The sequence below is a fragment of the Centropristis striata genome, chromosome 5 (assembly GCF_030273125.1).
Source record: "Centropristis striata isolate RG_2023a ecotype Rhode Island chromosome 5, C.striata_1.0, whole genome shotgun sequence".
Lineage (NCBI taxonomy): Eukaryota > Metazoa > Chordata > Actinopteri > Perciformes > Serranidae > Centropristis > Centropristis striata.
In genome coordinates this window covers 41,297,562-41,316,038 of record NC_081521.1, presented here as the reverse complement: position 1 = coordinate 41,316,038, position 18,477 = coordinate 41,297,562, and the positions used below count along the sequence as shown (strand labels likewise).

The 18,477-nt window shown below is 37.0% G+C and overlaps 1 protein-coding gene across 1 annotated transcript; it reads right to left on the bottom strand.

Moving 5' to 3' along the window:
- Nucleotides 1-634: 634 nt before the first annotated feature.
- On the bottom strand, nt 635-17,762 carry wu:fl23c11 (interleukin-17 receptor C). Its single transcript, XM_059333936.1, has 16 exons — nt 17,475-17,762; nt 11,622-11,649; nt 11,408-11,539; nt 11,076-11,180; nt 10,864-10,979; nt 8,775-8,886; nt 8,648-8,689; nt 7,520-7,653; nt 7,355-7,417; nt 7,218-7,275; nt 6,912-7,135; nt 5,186-5,233; nt 5,029-5,080; nt 4,224-4,319; nt 4,104-4,142; nt 635-2,792 (listed from the first exon to the last, which is right to left on the bottom strand). Exons 1-16 carry the CDS (start codon nt 17,601-17,603, stop codon nt 1,999-2,001), a joined length of 2,172 nt encoding a protein of 723 aa, XP_059189919.1. The 5' UTR covers nt 17,604-17,762; the 3' UTR covers nt 635-1,998.
- Nucleotides 17,763-18,477: the final 715 nt, after the last annotated feature.

The following is an 18,477-nucleotide window of genomic DNA, read 5'->3' as shown; positions in this document are numbered from 1 at the left end:
TTGTCTGTTAAAAGAGGTAATAAAACCCGGTTAAACGTCAGCCACCGTGTCTTCATCCTTCTGCCAGCTAGCCCCCGCCGTGTCGGGCTGCAAACGCCACAATACGGTCCGTGCGTACGCTCTCCTACATTTCCGCCGCGGGTTTGCTCCGTCCTCTGCCCGGCGTCAGTTCCCACCAGGCGCGTAACGGCAGCGTAGCGAGCCAGCCGTATACACGCGAGATAACGAGAACACGCGACCATACGGGAGACCGCGAGATCCCGTGATAAACTGTGTATAAGGTAAACAACAACAACAAACAGCTTACTTTGCTTCTCCAACGTGGAAGATCTGTTGATCTGACCATCTATCCTTATAGAAAGAATATGTTATGTCATCAGTGGCGGACTAAAGTGCCTCTAGAGTGGTGAAAACAAGAGGAAGTGCCTTATTGGCTGCCCTTTACACGTGCAAAAAATTACCCTTTGATTGATTGATTGATTAATTGATTGATTGATTGCTGATCTGGTGCCAAGACGTAATGTTGATGTGAAGTTGTTTTAGGCTGCATGAACTGCGTATTGTTTTATTTTGAAAGGATTCAGTATTTTCATCTCGTTAACAAGAATGTCAGTTTTCCAGTTATGCCTAAGCATTTCTAGACAATTTAAGATTGTTGTTAAAAATCATCATTTTTAATACTTTTATATCATTTTTACATACCAAAATCCATGAACTGACGACACTAAGATGTCATTGTTGGTTCCAAAAGGTTCCCACAACAACTCCCTCCTGCTACTGTATAGTGCCACACATTAAAGATTTTATGGATCATTCATTTGTATGCATGTTAAACAAGTGTATAGATAAACACACATGCCATGTTTGTAATGAATAAGAATGGATAATATTTTGAAGCCAGAAGAGCACATGACTTCATGATTCACACAGATTATTTATTGAATCTCACTTTAAACGGTAAGACAAACACACAGTATAAAACGGACTCACCCTGCCTGGAAAAATCAACTCAGTATACTCATGTACAACAAGAAAGGAAATAGCTTATTCATGTGAAAAAACATAAATGCCAGGACTTTTATATGCAATGCACATGAATGCAAAATGTCATACCAGTAGGCTAAATATGTCAAACACACAGTGGCTTGGTTTGAGGCTGAAAAACGATGTCAAGACTAAAACAATCCAGTAGTTTTCTTCATTAACCACTGTCATCAAACGGCGTATCAGTTAATGTGTTTTTGCTTGAATTCACTTTAAGAAGCTTAGTATACAATCAACCTTTTTGTCCACCAGTTAAATGGCAAGTGAATGGTTATATTTTACGAGCCCTTCAATCACTTACCTTTTTACCACCAAATCTACCAGCCACTTATATGTTTGGTAACGCTTTATATTAAGGTCCTTGTAATAACCATTAATTAACAAGTAATAAGGCCCTTGTAAGTCCTTACAAGATGCTTATTAACATTATTGTGTGTTTATAAGCTTATATAAGTGTTAATAATGGCATTACAAACACCCATGACCCACCCATTATGTCTTTGCCATGCCTTTATTAATCTTATTTTGTTTGCTTATTGATATTAAAATATACTTTATTGCTCATCTATTATAAGTTAACTATGCTTTTTGCAACTACAGGATCTCAAGCGAGAACAATGCCTTATTACTTGTTAATTAATGGTTATTAAGGACCTTATTATAAAGCGTTACCGTATGTTTTACCAGCATTAGGCCAGTGGATGGCGCTAATTTTGTACCCTGTTTAGAAGTAGTGTGAGGTTTCAATGTCCGTGTTTATCTCTCATGAGCAGCAAGAGCTCAAGCTGTATCAACCAAGCTTTTATTTTAAAAATAACTACTGTTTATGCTGCACACTAAACGCTTGTGTCAGCAAATACAAAAGCTGCCAACGGCTATTGATCTATCTGAACATCTCCCATCACTTTATCTCAATACTGGCTATACTGAACGTGGTGTCACCCTCTCCTGCTGTCAGACCCATTCCATCTCATTGACCTTGGGGCTTGAGTCAGGGCTTGAGGGAGGCGTAATGAGACAGGGCTGTAAGGGCACTGTCTCCCCAGAGTCTTCAGCTCCTACCCCAACACAAGTCTGGGACACTCCTGCAAGGCGTAACACAGTCGTCCCCGCTGTGAACCCTGAGAGCCGTCGTGCCAGAGCTCTGGACGCCATCCTAAGCCCCCCTGCTCGTTTCCGTCTGGCTGATGCTGTAGCCATTTGCCGAGCTCCTGCCAGCTCCGTCAGAAACCCCAGGCTCTGGGACGGGAGGCTGTAGAGGTGAAGGCCGCGGAAAAGTTCTGGCAGCGGCCGAAAACCACCCGGAGGCTCAGGTGGAAGCGATTCAAACTGCACCAACATAAAGCGCTCACCAGCGCGGCCCTGTAAATAGTCTGCTAGGATACAGCTCAGTGAAGCAGTAAAAACATCGACACAGGGAGCAGAAGCAGTGCAGCCTCTCCCCGCCTCCTCTTCCTCCCTGGGAGTGTTTCTCTCCCAGCTCCGAGCTCCCCACTCCTCAGCCCTAATCCAGGCGGCCTGGGTTAGAACCAACACCACTTTGCCCCCCTGCTTTTGCAGTCGGTTTAGTCTTGAGTGGAGCCAGGGCACGGGCCCCAGTACGCTGAGCTCGGTCCGGCTCCACAGGTCCAGAGAAACGCTGAAGCCCAGGGCTTGGAGGGACGAGCCCAGGTGGCTCATCAGCTCCGGCAAAGCTTGGTCATCATCAGGTGGGTACAGCAACACCACATGACCACCACCAACAGCACCTGGAACACAGAGCAGTAAGACCTCTTAGAACATGGAGAGGAATAACTTTGAGTAATAAGCTTGAAAAAACAAAAAAACAATACCATGCTCTTATACACTACTGGTCAAAAGTTTTAGAACACACCAACTTTTCCAGAATTTAATTGAAAATGATGCAGTTTAATGTCTCAGTGTACTCTGAAATTAATGCACATTTGCAACATTTAAAATTCTTTATTGAGCATGATAGTGTTTTGAAAGTTAAAAAAAGATTCAAAATCACATTTTATGTTGGACTAAAGGACTAAAAAAAGACACAAGATGACCAAAAAAAGACACAAAATGACAAAAAAGACACCAAAAGACACAAAATGACAAAAAAAAGACACAAAATGACCAAAAAAAGACACAAAATGACTTACAAAGACATGAAAAGAATTAAAAAATAGACAAAATAGCCCAAGACTCCATAGAGTTAAGTTGTTAACCCATTTCTTGTTCCCTGAAAAAGGCCTACTTGTATCATTCTGAAATGTACATTATTTTTTACCTTTTTTTATTTACCTCTGGCCGTTCACCACTTACCTTTGTACCCTTTCAAGCTGATTCAAGCTTGATTTTCAATAAAAACTGGAAAAATTGGGGTGTTCTAAAACTTTTGACCGGTAGTGTATGTCAGTATAAAAATATAAAAAATGGCAGCCTTTCCTCTCTTATTTTGCAAACATGTCTGTGTTTTCTTCTGTAGAGACCAGATAGTGATGAGAGATACGTCCTGATTTTACCCAGAATATGCTGAATTTCATATTCATACTCATATTTAACTATACCCTTTTTGCTGAATTGCCTATTTTTTGTTATAGGATTTGAGTTCTTGAGCTTGAGACTGAGTCAATATAAACATGTAAAGCTACTATGAACACATGAGTCTGAGAAATGGCAATTTCAAATGCAATTTTAATCTGTTCTTCTGTCTATTTTGTGTGCTTTTTTATTTTTATATGAAACATGGAGGTATTCAGTATTTGTACATACATCTCCATTAATAAAAATGAGCTCACCATCTCGTTCAACCAGGTTCCATAAAACAAGTTAAATATAAAATTCAAGGCTTATTTTGGTTAGACTGACATATTTTTTAGCTAATTAGCTTCCATAAAGTAAATCCAACACAGTTTAAGCTCAGCTTCTATGATAACTTGTGCTTGAAACCAGTTTAATTTGCTCTATGTATGAATAAAAGTATAAATGTAATGTATAAAGTATAAAGGGCATGCAGAGAACAGTTGTGGCCTGGTATAAAATATAAAAAGAGTCAGGTTTTCTCATACCTTTAACATCATCTTCCTTCAACCATCTCCACATGTAGCCTAATGGAAAACAGAAGTACATCTTGAGTTATTTTGCTTTGGTAAGGTGCAATTAATACCCATTAATATTTTAATACTGACCTTTAAGGACCCCTTGAATGAAATAGGCTCCGAGTATGGACAAACACACCAGCAGCAGCCCAATCAGGAGCGGCAGGCTCCATCTCCATCGAGATGCTGGAAAATAAGTTAATTATTAAGTATGGAAGTCTTTCAAAAGCATGTTAACCCATAAGAACCTATGGTGACACCCTTGTAACAAACACTTTAAATCTTCTAGAATCTAAGATTAAACCCATTTAACAAGTCTAACCCATTAATAAGGTGTCCTGTATTGCATTTCACTTCTTCTGACCATATTTCCTGTCACAATTTTGATATATGTTATGGAGATGCAAACAAAAAGGCAAATGGTTATTTGATTTTATTTATTATCAATGTGTTACTTAAAAACAAATCTGAAAAAAATTAGTTGTTAAACAGCACTATTAATGTCACAATTTTGATAAATATTGTGGAAATGTGTGTTTCTGTAAGCAGAAAATGTCTTGTTTATTCATTTTAAAATAAGAAATATTATGAACACAAATACCATAAACGCCCAATGTAACGTTTATGTCACATCACAGATCTTTGACATTTAGAGCTAGTATTTATTTTTTTTAAAACATCATAAATGTGTTCTATGTGTCCACTTGGTCTGTGGTATATCCCCATAATTTTCCTTTAAGGATATTTGGGTCTGGGTTCTTATGGGTTAAACATTACGTCAAGTGAAAGAAGAAGAGAGTTTATTCAGCGCATTCTGATGAAAAATTTAATTTGTTTGAGTTGATAAGAGTTAAAAGGTAAACACACTTTTTTGGATAAATATTAATAGGCTCACTTGAAAATGGACAATAGGGCTTCAAGTATGAGTCCATCCCATCTATCTTTATCTGAAAAATGAGTGAAAGAGTTAAGCACAGTATGCACTGTAGTAAGAAGCAGAGCTTATTATTATATGTATCAGATTATATTTAATATTTTAGGGCAATAATCACCTGAACACAAAGCAGAGGATGTGACGAAACATTGAACTCTCCTGCTTTCTGAAAAGGAAATTAAGAAATGAATTAATACATTTTGACCAAGAAGACGTGAAGATTTTAAACATAAACAATAATGTAAAAATAAATGCAGTTTATAGTAAATAATAAAACATGTAAAACCACTATGGTCCCTGTGCTGAGACACAGACGTTATAGTTCTTTAATGTTGTTTTCTGTCTCTCTCTAGTCTTTATGCGTCTCTCCGCTTTCTGTCTTTTTGCGGCGATTTTGCGCCTGTTTCTGGTTTTCCTGTGTCACTACAGTTTTTTTTGGCATTTTAAGTCTCACCCTGGTTAGAACATTGTTCTTTAGGCGGGATCATGTTTGCACACTGTAAAAACAAACCTGTTGTTTTTACGGTAAAAAACCGGCAGCTGTGGTTGCCAGAACTTTACCGTAATAAATACGGTGCAACTTTTTGTAATATTACGGTAAAATTGTATTACCACTGTTGATTTCCCGTTTAAGATGCCATTTTAGTCCATATTTTAGCGTAAAAATAAAACGTTTTTCCATCACAAGAAACGCTGCTCTGCCATATAATTGACAAGAAATACTTTATAAATGCCAGATTTTACCATTAAATATTACAGTATATTTCTGTTGGAGATATGGTGTTTAGTACATTTAACAGTGAAAAAAAGTATTTTTTACAAAAAATAAATACAAAAATGACGGCTTGTATATATATTACAGTATATTTTTGCACGACAAACATGGTGCCAGTGTATTTTACAGTGGAGTACTGTATTTAAAAAAAAAAATGTAATACTAAATACTGTTTTGGCTGATATATACATTTACGATGTTTCATTGTTACTGAAACTTATTTAACCCATTTATCATTTTACGGTCTTTTACTGTCATGGTTCAGCAGTTTTTCACCGTAAAATCTACAGACATTTTTTACAGTGTAGTTGGGATGTCTAATGATAGATTAAATATTTAGATCCTGTACTTCAACTCACACTGTTGCTACAATATAAAGTGCTCAATGAGTCATACATTCAAAATGTCACAAATGTCTTTAAAATATCAGATGTAAAAGAAAATGTATTTATTTATTTATTGATATCATACTATATTTTAATGGGTATTAGAAGTACTTTACATTAAGGTTGTCAAAATCAATGCGTTGATCCCCACCATGTGACTGGAGGAAGGAAAACTTATTTTGACAACCTATTTAGTGTGCCTCGGACTTCTTTTTTTGCAGAGGCAAAGAGTAGCAACTGTATTTTTTTTTCCCCACATAAAGCAATCACATGACAAACCACAGAAAAGTGGAAAAAATAAACAAATAGCACAACACGCAGACAAGGAATACACCAAAATAAATAAATAAATAAATAAAATTTAAAAAAAATGAAATGAAAAATAGTAAAAAAAAAAACAAAAACATTTTTTTCATTAAAAGAAAATGTATATGCATCAATGTGTAAAAAGTACATTCATGTCGTATGTGGCTTATTAACTTCTAAAAAGTTACCATGCTTGATTATGATTGGCTTCAAAACTAAACTGTAAAATTCTCTATAAAAACTGTGCTTGCATTACATTATCAGTATTACTGCAGCTGACAAATTAAGAAAGAGAATGCTGATAAATGTGCAACTTGTGACTTATACTAGTTACTTTCACTGAGGATGTGAAACATAGTGTGTGTTGGTGTTTTTACCCAGTGTCCCCTGTTTGTTGCCCTCCAGTCTGGTTTGTGCAGCCTCTGTCTGGAGCCCGTCACTTCCTCACAGTGGTCTCCTGTCGGGTCTTTCTTGCAAAGCCTCACCTCTGCCTCCAGCCTGCAGGGGGCAGTCACGTTCCAGCTCAGGCCTGGGCCACCGTCCCTCCTCCGAGACTCCTCCACAGCAATAGAAACATTGTGCTGCATTCGTTCGAGTGCATCTGGAAAAACAAACGTTGCCATGCCGTTAAATCATAGGATGCAAATGAATCTCTCAGGTTGACCTCAGTGAACTTCCTTTACCTTGTTGGTTTTCGAAAGGGCAGTATTTATTGTTAAGCTCCTTTTCCTTCCACCGTACCTGGGGGAAAAAAGTTTGTTGTTTGTTCTTTTAAAGTATTTCCAATTAGCATCTAATTAAAAATGAACATGTCAGCTACCTGGAAGCACAGGCATGGTGCGATACAGTTTGACGAAATGACTATTTCTGTCTCTCCTTTTGGCTGCAAAAGTTAAACAGAAAGTTACAGAGATATGCACAGACAGACAGATTAGATTTTTGCCTAACAGAGCAGATCAATATGAATAGTTTAGCAGTGACTGACCCATGCAAGAACTTCTCGATGCATTTCATTCCAAAACATCTGACACATGAGTTCGTCTTGTCTGGCATCAGCGTCTTCCAGTTTTAAGACGACCACGTTCCTCTCAGGATCGGTCACAGCTCGGAGTCTAGGAGCTGAGACATTAGACATGACACATTTTTAACATAGCTGTCACTCTACAAGTAATTAAATCAAACCTGTGGCACTGCCTTGTTCATCAGCACAGACAAACCACAACCTTGCTTATATAAACAATATGTTTGTCTAGAGCAATAGTTCTCAACCTTTTTGAGTCGTGACCCCCAATTTAACATGCATGTTGTCCGCGACCCCCGCTCACTGAACACAATCTCACACGCACAGTTCAGATCACCCAAAAAAGAAAAAATGACCTAAAAAAGGAAACAAAATGACCAAAAAAGACACAAATTGACCACAAAATGACCAAAAAAAGACACAAAATGACTAAAAAAAGACACAAAATGACCAAAAAAGAAACAAAATTACCAAAAAAAGACACAAAATGACCAAAAAAACACACAAATTGACCACAAAATGATCAAAAAAAGACACAAAATGACCAAAAAAAAAAAGTCATTAAGTGACCAAAAAGACTAAACCACATGAACACTTTAACACAGTGGAGACAGAGCTGACTTCCAAAATGATTTGGCGACCCCCAGAAATCATCTCGCGACCCCAATTGGGGTCCCGACCCAAAGGTTGAGAACAGCTGGTCTAGAAAACCAACAGGTGAGATTCTATTTGTCGTTTCAGCCACATCGTTTAAATTCATGTACATTCATGTATGACATGTGCAACATGCTTCATTTTTACTGTAGAATATGTGCAATAAGATTTTTCTTTGTGTGACATGTGCAATAAGTTTTTCCTTTACAATGTGTCGCTTTTTACAATCTCTTACTTTTGTGATTTGTCCTTTTTTCCGTTTGTTTGTTTGATGGGTGCATGCCTTGTTTGGTTATTTATTTAATATTTATCTTTTTTGCACTGACGGGAGAGCTGTGCCTCAATTCTTTTGTGCTAACATATTTTTTATACTACTGTGCAATGACAATAAAGACTCTTTTCTTATTCTTTTCTATTCAAGTTAACAACATCTCTTACCATCACATTTCCTGATAGTGCGTTCCGGCTTCACGGAGCAAACTGAAAGAAAAGAAAGGAGTGCATGAGTGGCATTTGCAGTTTACTATTCAACATTTCTTTGCCTTCATTACAGTGCTAACCTCACCTTCTGTTAAAGATGGAATTGTGATATTTTGAATGTGGTGTGTTCCCTTTGAATGTTGGGGGATGTGGACCACAATCTCACTGCCCAACGGCACTTTCTCTGTCAACAGCAGCTGTATTTTGTAGAAAATATACATACATATTGTAAACTTTAATTATATAAATCACTCAGTGACAACTTGCAAGCTAAATGATACATAACATGAATAAAAGAAACTGGAAACTCGTCACTGTGCACTTGAAATAGTAGCTGTGCACGACAGTGCTTTCAGATTAATTCCTTTAAATTATCATAGTTGAAATGTATTTATTTATTTTTTAAAAAGACTTCATAGTTCAACACATTTTTATTTTATTTATTCTAATCTAATCTAACAAATAAATAACTCTGTAATTATGTTTAATGCATGTCTAATATGTTTCTAATACATTCACACATCCTCTGCTGTAAATTAATAATAAAAATAAAAAAATCCAAAGGCAAAAATACTATACAATGATATATATTTGAAGTATTGTGTAAGCAGAATTTACTGTTGAAGCTGTTCAAGACACGTGTGTTTTATCTATTTTAGATACAGTTAAGTACTTTTTGTCGTGGCTCCTGTGGTTCTATTACATAAATCTGTTCAGTAAACATAAACATTTTCATTAAATGTTTGTTTTTTGTGAAATAATGGAAAAAGTTACCCCCTCTGGCCTCAAACAGTGATTTAAATTAAAGCATCCAAAGAATATAAAGATGAAATGTTTCTTTTCGTGTGTGCCCAAACCAGATTGCTTTTTCCTAAAGAGTCTAATCTTCACATTAACATTGCTTTATTTTTTAAGATTTTCATATATTTCTAAGGTAAAATCTTGATCTACAAAATAACTGGCAACTATTTCTGTCAAAATAAATGCAGTGGAGCACAATATTTCCCTCTGAAATGTAGTAGAGTACAAGTTACCAAGTTGGATCAGTTTTGGTCTTTCCATTTCCTGTTTTACTTTGAAATAGTAACTTTCCATCTGTCTGATTGTCTGAATGTGTTCATGCCACAGCCTCAGATTTCCTTGCTTCGCCTTTTTGAGTATTCCTTGCGAGATTGATTTTTCTTTGTAGTTTATTATCAGTTTAGCACTAGGATTTAGTTTCATTGTTTCTCTTGTCAGCTGTTTTGTTTCCCTTTTGGAGTGATTTTGTGTTCATTATTTCCTTCCTTTATTCTATTTCCCAGTTCATTGTAGAGTTTTGTAGATTCCTTTGTTTTCGCTATCAGGTTTGGATCCTCCCTTTTGGAGCGCCTTTTGTTTGTTTAACCTTTTATTTATTAGTTTATCACCTTCCGAGATTAGATATCAAGCCTTGTAATTCGAATTAGGACCTTTTTGTTTTATTTGTTAGCGTAGATTGTTCATTGTGTTTTTCCTCCCTCTGAGTGTTTTTTCTCTGTTTTTATTTTCTAGCTCAGCTTCAGGAGTTTCATAGCCTGTTTGGTTTCACCTTGTGTGGATTTCTCTTGCCTCCTTCTTTGAAAATAAAGAGAGTTCAGTTCACATTCTCTGCATCTGAGTCCTAATCTGAGCCAGGCCTGACATCAGTACTGTAATGGAAATAAGTGCCTCGAAATTTTTACTTGAGTAAAACTCTCTGGAGACTAGCTAGTGAATTATTAACAACTAGATGAGGTAATTCCCTCACAACTGGCCCGTGTCACACTGTAAAAAATGTTTGTAGAAATAACAGTAAAACACTGTCAAATTGCATCAGAAATAGGTCGTAAAATTAAACATTGTACATCACCGTAGTAGATACTTTTAATTACTGTAAATCAAAGAATAGCATAAAACTTTAAATTCTACTGTCATAAACTGTAGAAAACACACAGTTTTGCTGTAAAAATATAACATTTTCATGTCAAATTAATGGAGAAATACCATGATGAAACAATTATCCTAAGTAATGGGATTATCCAGTATGAATTAAAGCTTTTGCTGATATTTACATTTACATACGCTCACTGGAATTTTTACGGTGAAGTTCTGGCAACCACAGCTGCCGGAATTTTACCGTAAATTAAACAGATTATTTTTTACAGTGTAGTTACCTGATGTGTGGGCTGTTGAGAAGTGGTTTTGTCTAAACCGGAGGAGTTCAGTTTAAACTCAAGTGTCTTGCAGATCTCGCTGGAGCCTGGAGAGCTGCGACACACCGTTATTGAAGCTGAAACACAGAGAGCAGAGAAGAAGAGTAAACTGTGTAATCAGAATGAGAAAAGTATGAAAAGTCAATCCATAGGGTACAATGTTTGTGTGTCACCTCTTAGCTCAGGCTGCCCACTTCCTGCTGCCATTTCAGTCATGCCAAATATGTCGTCTTCATCACTATTGTCCCCAGACTCATAAACCTCTTGTGTAATATTCCCTTCTGCAACAACAAAAGCAGTCAGTGAGTCAGACAGACGGCTTTGGGGTCATAAAACATTGTGTTCCTTACTGTCAGACGAGTCAAACAACTCTAAAAAAATGCAGGAAACAACTACTCAAGAGATGACTTGACAATAAAAACACTCATCGTGATAAGGAGCAGGAAAACATCCAGTTACGACATCCTTACTGGCAATGGCAAGGAGGAAATATTCATGTTAAAGCTACCTTGGACTGTGATGATAGTTTGCAGGCATGGTTCACAGTCTTGTGTGGCCGAGCAGCACAGAACGGCTTTAAGCTGCAAATGTGTAACGTCTACTGTGTCATCGGGATCATCAACAGGAAACGGAGAGACTGTGGAAACAAGTTTCCACCTTAGACAAAGGAGGTTATTAATGTGATATGACATGCACGATGTGTGTTATTTGAGTTTTACCTTTGCTCATGTGGCAGCCGGTCAGACCCTGAGGAAAGAGAAAGAATTTGGATGAGAAATGAAAGTTCAAGAAATGAAAAACATCCTCTGAGTCATGCAGGTGTTGACAAAGGTATTCAGATCATTTAAATGAGTAAAAGCAGCACTTCTCCATGAAAAGATTGTGATAATGTGACTATAGTGTATTATGTATTATTCCAATTACAACATTGTAGTCAATAGATTTTAGATTTTTGAATGCAAAGCCAAATTGGTATCTGATTTTGCATAGCTGTCCCCCAATTCTTCATTAAGAATTTGAATATTTTATACACTGACATGTCTAATATGTATACACTACCAGTCAAAAGTTTTAGAACACCCCAATTTTTCCATTTTTTTTTTTAAATTCAAGCAGTTCAAGTCAAATGAACAGCTTGAAAGGGTCCAAAGGTAAGTGGTGAACTGCCAGAGGTAAATAAAAAAAGGTAAGCTTAACCAAAACTGAAAAATAATGTACATTTCAGAATTATACAAGTAGGCCTTTTTCAGGGAACAAGAAATGGGTTAACAACTTAACTCTATGGAGTCTTGGGCTATTTTGTCCATTTTTGAATCATTTTGTGTCTTTTTTTGTCATTTTGTGTCTTTTTTTTGTCCTTTTGTGTCTTTTTTTTCATTTTGTGTCTTTTGGTGTCTTTTTTTGTCATTTTGTGTCTTTTTTAAGTCATTTTGTGTCTTTTTTTAGTTCTTTAGTCCAACATACACTGTGTTCCAAATTATTATGCAAATTGTATTTAAGTGTCATAAAGATTACATTTTTTGTTTTTCAATTAAACTCATGGATGGTATTGTGTCTCAGGGCTCTTTGGATCACTGAAATCAATTTCAGACACCTGTGATAGTTAGTTTGCGAGGTGAGCCCAATTAAGGAAAAACTACTTAAGAAGGGCGTTCCACATTATTAAGCAGATGACCATTTCCAAGCAATATGAGAAAGAATAAGGATCTCTCTGCTGCCGAAAAGCGTGAAATAGTTCAATGCCTTGGACAAGGTATGAAAACTTTAGATATTTCGCGAAAACTTAATCGTGATCATCGTACTGTTAAGAGATTTGTGGCTGATTCAGAGCACACACGGGTTTGTGCAGATAAAGGCACAATGAGGAAGGTTTCTGCCAGACAAAAACATCGGATTAAGAGAACAGCTGCTAAAATGCCATTACAAAGTAGCAAACAGATATTTGAAGCTGCTGGTGCCTCTGGAGTCCCACGAACATCAAGGTGTAGGATCCTCCAGAGGCTTGCAGTTATGCGTTATTCTATCAGTTATTCTATTGGGCCACCCCTAACCAATGCTCACAAGCAGAAACGGCTGCAGTGGGCCCAGAAATACATGAAGACTAATTGTCAAACAGTCTTGTTCACTGATGAGTGCCGTGCAACCCTGGATGGTCCAGAAGGATGGAGTGGTGGATGGTTGGTGGACGGCCACCATGTCCCAACAAGGCTGCGACGTCAGCAAGGAGGTGGCGAGGCATGTTTTGGGCCGAATTATGGGGAGAGAGCTGGTCGGCCCCTTTAGGGTCCCTGAAGGTGTGAAAATTACCTCTGAAAAATATTTGGAGTTTCTGACTGACCACTTTCTCCCATGGTACAAAAAGAAGAACCGTGCTTTCAGTAACAAAATCATCTTCATGCATGACAATGCACCATCTCATGCTGCAAGGAATCCCTCTGCATCATTGGCTGCTATGGGCATAAAAGGAGAGAAACGCATGGTGTGGCCCCCATCCTCCCCTGACCTCAACCCTATTGAGAACCTTTGGAGCATCCTCAAGCAAAAGATCTATGAGGGTGGGAGGCAGTTCACATCCTAACAGCAGCTCTGGGAGGCTATTCTGACATCCTGCAAAGAAATTCAAGCACAAACTCTCCAAACACTCACAAGGTCAATGGATGCAAGAATTGTGAAGCTGCTATCAAATAAGGGCTCCTATGTTAAAATGTAACTTGACTTTTTAAGATGATTTTGATTGAAATAGCTTTTGATTTCAGTAAATATGACCTCCAAATGCTGGAAAATCCAAAAATGAGCATTTTCAGTTCTTAAAAACCTATAAAATGTTATAAAACTCTGTCGTGCGTAATAATGTGGAACAGTGCATTTTAAGTTTTTTATTTTTTTTAAAATACTGTTATCATTGAGAGGTTTGTCCAATCACATTACAATTCATTAAACTAATGGTTGATGACTTAAATTATGCTGACTGTCATTTGCATCGACTATTTAGGAAAATCGGAGAAAAAACTCAGTTGCATAATAATTTGGAACACAGTGTAAAATGTGATTTTGAATCTTTTTTTTACTTTCAAAACACTATCATGCTCAATAAAGAATTTTAAATGTTGCAAATGTGCATTAATTTCAGAGTACACTGAGACATTAAACTGCATCATTTTCAATTAAATTCTGGAAAAGTTGGTGTGTTCTAAAACTTTTGACCAGTAGTGTATATATATTGTTTTTTTTATTAATCCCACAATGGGGAAATTCAACCTCTGCATTTAACCCTTTATCCTTTTTTACACACAAGTGAACACACCATGCAAGGAGCAGTGGGCAGCTGTGCAGGGGGGTTAGGTGCCTTGCTCAAGGGCACTTCAGTCCTTGAGCTGTCAGTACTGGGATTCGAACCGGCGACTCTCCAGTTACAGGCCCGATACCTAACCTCTATACACTGTAAAAAAAAAGTTGTTTTTACGGTAAAAAACCAGCAGCTGTGGTTGCCAGAACGTTACCGTAATAAATACGGTGCAACTTTTTTCTAATATTACGGTAAAAAGATATTGACACTGTTGATTTCACGTTTAAGATTGCATTTATTCAATTTTTTACCGTATAAATAAAAGGTTTTTAGATCAAAAGATTTGACATATAATTGACAAGAAAATACTTTATAAATGCTGCATAAATTAAAGATTTTACCATTAAATATTACAGTATATTTCTGTTAGATATGTGGTGTTTAGTACATTTAACAGTGAGAAAAAGTATTTTTACAAAAAATAAATGCAAAAATTACAGTGATGCTTTTTGTTACAAACACGGTGCCAATGTATTTTACAGTAATAGAGTAATGTTTGTTTGTTTTTAATTTAAAACCTGTAAAAATACTGTTCTGGCTGATATATACATTTACAGTGTTTAATTGTTACTGAAACTGAATTAACCTATTTATAATTTTACAGTCTTTTACTGTCATGGTTTAATAGTTTTTCACCGTAAAATCTACAGACATTTTTCACAGTGTAGGCCATGGACTGTCAAAGCATTTAATTTGAATTCTTTGTCAAAATGCTCTTTAAAAGAAACTTTACAAAAGCATTTGACGGGTCTGAACTGTTGTTTTTGTTGTGTTTACAATAGAGACGTCGGTAAGTTTTGGTTAGGTCAGAGCTATGAAATATTAAATGATCCATCTTTTTTTACGACATGTCATGAACTTCTTTTAAAATACAAAAATGTGACATTATCGGTTATTGATATCAGCTGAAAAAATACCCATAGTAATAGCGATGGAAAATACAGACAGGTGACAAATTAAATGATGTATAGTTTTTTCAGTAACCACAGTTACCAAAGTGACATCTACATTCAGAGCTACTTTTGGGAGCATTTTTGAAACCCAAAATGATGCTTTAGTCCAGGAGTCAGCAACCTTTGGCACAGATGCCACAATTACCATGCAATGGTTTAACCCAGCTATTCTCAACCTTGGGGTCGGGACCCCAATTGGGGTCGCGAGATGATTTCTGGGGGTCGCCAAATCATTTGTTTTAGTCTTTTTGGTCACTTAATGTCTTTTTTTGTTCATTTCGTGTCTTTTTAGGTCATTTTGTGTCTTTTTTTGATCATTTTGTGGTCAATTTATGTCTTTTTTGGTAATTTGGTTTCCTTTTTTGTCATTTTGTGTCTTTTTTGGTAATTTTGTGTCTTTTCTGGTCATTTTGTGTCTTTTTTGGTCATTTTGTGTCTTTTTTTGGTCATTTTGTGTCTTTTTTTGGTCATTTTGTTTCTTTTTTGGGTGATCTGAACTGTGCGTGTGAGATTGTGTTCAGTGAGCGGGGGTCACAGACAACATGCATGTTAAATTGGGGGTCGCGACTCAGAAAGGTTGAGAACTACTGGTTTAACCAATGGTACACAAGCAAAAACTGTGCAAGAGAGTTTTTTGAAAATGTTGAAGTGCCGTCTCATTTGCATGCCAAATGACCTCTCAGATAAGGATGGCTGCATTCTCATATAGGGCTCATATTTCTGAGTTTTTTTCCCCTAATTCTCCCTTTTTGACAGATGAAATGGGAACTGTGCATATAATTTGTAATCATGCAGGTAAAAAAAAGTACAACTACTTGTGAAGTTTATTTGCTGATGAACAAGATTGCTAGAAGGTTGGTAGGGTCAATGATTTCAACTCTAAAATATGTTTTCATAACCTATAAGTGCCTTCAAAAGTACCAGATGAACTAATTACCCGGTTCTTTTTCAGTCTAAATGCAGCTTTACACCCTTAAAAACCAAGAAACGACCCCTATGTTGGGAGCCATTGGGTTACAGATGTTAAAAAAACAAAAAAAAACAGGCTAAATAAAACAACAGATTCATTGGATATTTAAATTTTAATGTAGTGTCAAAAGAAATATTTAATGTTGAACATAATGTTGATATGGCACACTGATTAATGTAATAATGGCACTAAATATCAAAAAGCTTGCAGACCCCTAAAAGTCAAATTCATATAATTTTATTATCATACTGAATATAGTCTGAATGGGTTTAAAGGGATTTTATTCTTAAATCTTTTTGTTTTGTGTCACTTTATACTCCTACTTCACTTGCGCTATGCTTGCATGTATATTTGATACTACACCAAGTATAGTGATGTTCTTCCTGGTTGATTTACAACCCTGAAACAAAATTCTTAGAAAATTCAAGCTACAAAAGCTCTCCTTGGAAATGGAGCCACGGGGTAAGGTGTCAGGCATCATAGTAAATAAATAATGGACATTAAACTCTGATCCCTCTCTCTTTCTCTGTGTCCGTCTTGTATTCCTAATTTACCCCAAAACCTGAAGCATGCGGGTTCATTTTAGTTTGGGCCTATAAAATAAGGCGATAACACACTTAATTAAGTAGCAAAGTCCACATATTATCTATGAAGTAAAACTTAGTGTAGCTTTTATGTAACACAACATAAATTGTAAAATGCAACATCATATCCTGGTTTCAGGAGCCTGATTAAGACCTTATCCCGGTTTTGTTAGCTGGAGTAATACTCTGATAAAAACCAAGATACTGCAGTATTTAAACACCTTATCATGGTTTATTTGAAGCTGCAGAACATAGTGAGATGGCGAGAAACTAGAAAGAAGAAACTAGATGGAAACATGGATGCTGATATCCATGCCACAATCCTGAATCTGATCAAAAAAAGGGATACTGGTACACTGTAAAAAATAATCTGTTTAATTTACGGTAAAATACCGGCAGCTGTGGTCTTCTACTGTAAATTCAAATATAAAAATCAGCAAAAACTGTAATTTAGACTGAGTCGTGCCTTTATGTTTAGGGTGATTGTGTCCTTGTGACATTATGGTATTTCTCCATTCATTTTACATGAAAAAACTGTGTTTTCTACAGTCTAAAAGTTTTGCATTATTCCTTGATTTATGGTAATTACAAGCATCTACTACGGTGATATTACATTTTTAATTTTACCGCCTATTTCTGATGCAATTTGACAGTTTTACTGTCATTTTTACAAACATTTTTTACAGTGTGCGTATAAACGCAGTCTTAAGACTTGTTACCTGGCTGCAGCTGAGTTCAGGTGCGTCTTCAACCACCTCCAGAGCTCCTGCGGACATGAAGAGCCAGAAACGGAGCAGTGACAGCAGCAGGAGAGACACCTGCGGCTCCCGGAGCAGCCGGAGAGCCATTTCTTGGAGAGCGCGTCTGCGCCTGGCGCAGGGGAGTCCCTCTCTGTCTCTCTCCGGCTCGGCTAGACTCCCCTCACCTCACCCGGAGAGCGCAGGACGGTGTGTTGAGATCCAGCAAGCAGCTCAGCATCACAGCGAAGAAACCAGCACAGTGCTTGTCTGCTCAACTCCAGACTACTTGTGGCGCTCCAGGGATTTTGTTGCGTCCTTCCCCATGATTGACAGCTCGGGAGTTGGGGCGTGGCGCAGCTTCGGTGGAATGGGCGAAATGTTCCACCTGCTTTTACTTCTTAGTCATAAATCATGATTCATCACATCAGAATTAATAAAAATATTATTCTTTCACAACATAAACATAGGCGGGCGTGTTTGGTAGCATGCATGATGATTAATTGTTGTAAAATTGCAGTTGTGCTGCCAGTGATCAGATGCAGTTAAATATTTCTGGAGATGGTATCACTCCACTTGTGTTTACTGGCAAATCAGGTTAAACAGGCGTTATTTGTCTTCCTTGTATTTTTATAGGCAACCAAGCAAAACTAAGTTGGTCAAGGTTCAATTGATGTGATGAACTGTATCAGGCTGTCAACATATTTATTTAACATACATATCTATTCTCAGCAATTGAAAACTGTGACTCTTTGGTGTCAGGATTAAGCGACTCCATTAACTTTTAACAACCTTTGCACCGTTTAAGGCTCAGAGGCTGCTGGAATGTTTTCAGTTGGAGAGCTAAAGTTTAATTATTAACTTCTATCCAAGTGGATATCACATTCAAATCCACTGATGGTTATAGTGTGTATTGTTGCTTATCAGCTTTATGTTACCACCTGTGTTAACTGTGGGCCTGTTAGTGTGAGCAGCCATACATGTG

Excerpts from the sequence above, each read along its gene's own strand:
- wu:fl23c11 (XM_059333936.1), bottom strand. The coding sequence starts at position 17,603 with ATGGCTCTCCGGCTGCTCCGGGAGCCGCAGGTGTCTCTCCTGCTGCTG. Across the intron at positions 11,650-17,474 it reads CTGAACTCAGCTGCAGCCAG|GGTCTGACCGGCTGCCACAT; the intron begins GTAACAAGTCTT and ends CTCTTTCCTCAG. Across the intron at positions 7,136-7,217 it reads CCCTTTCGAAAACCAACAAG|ATGCACTCGAACGAATGCAG; the intron begins GTAAAGGAAGTT and ends TTGTTTTTCCAG.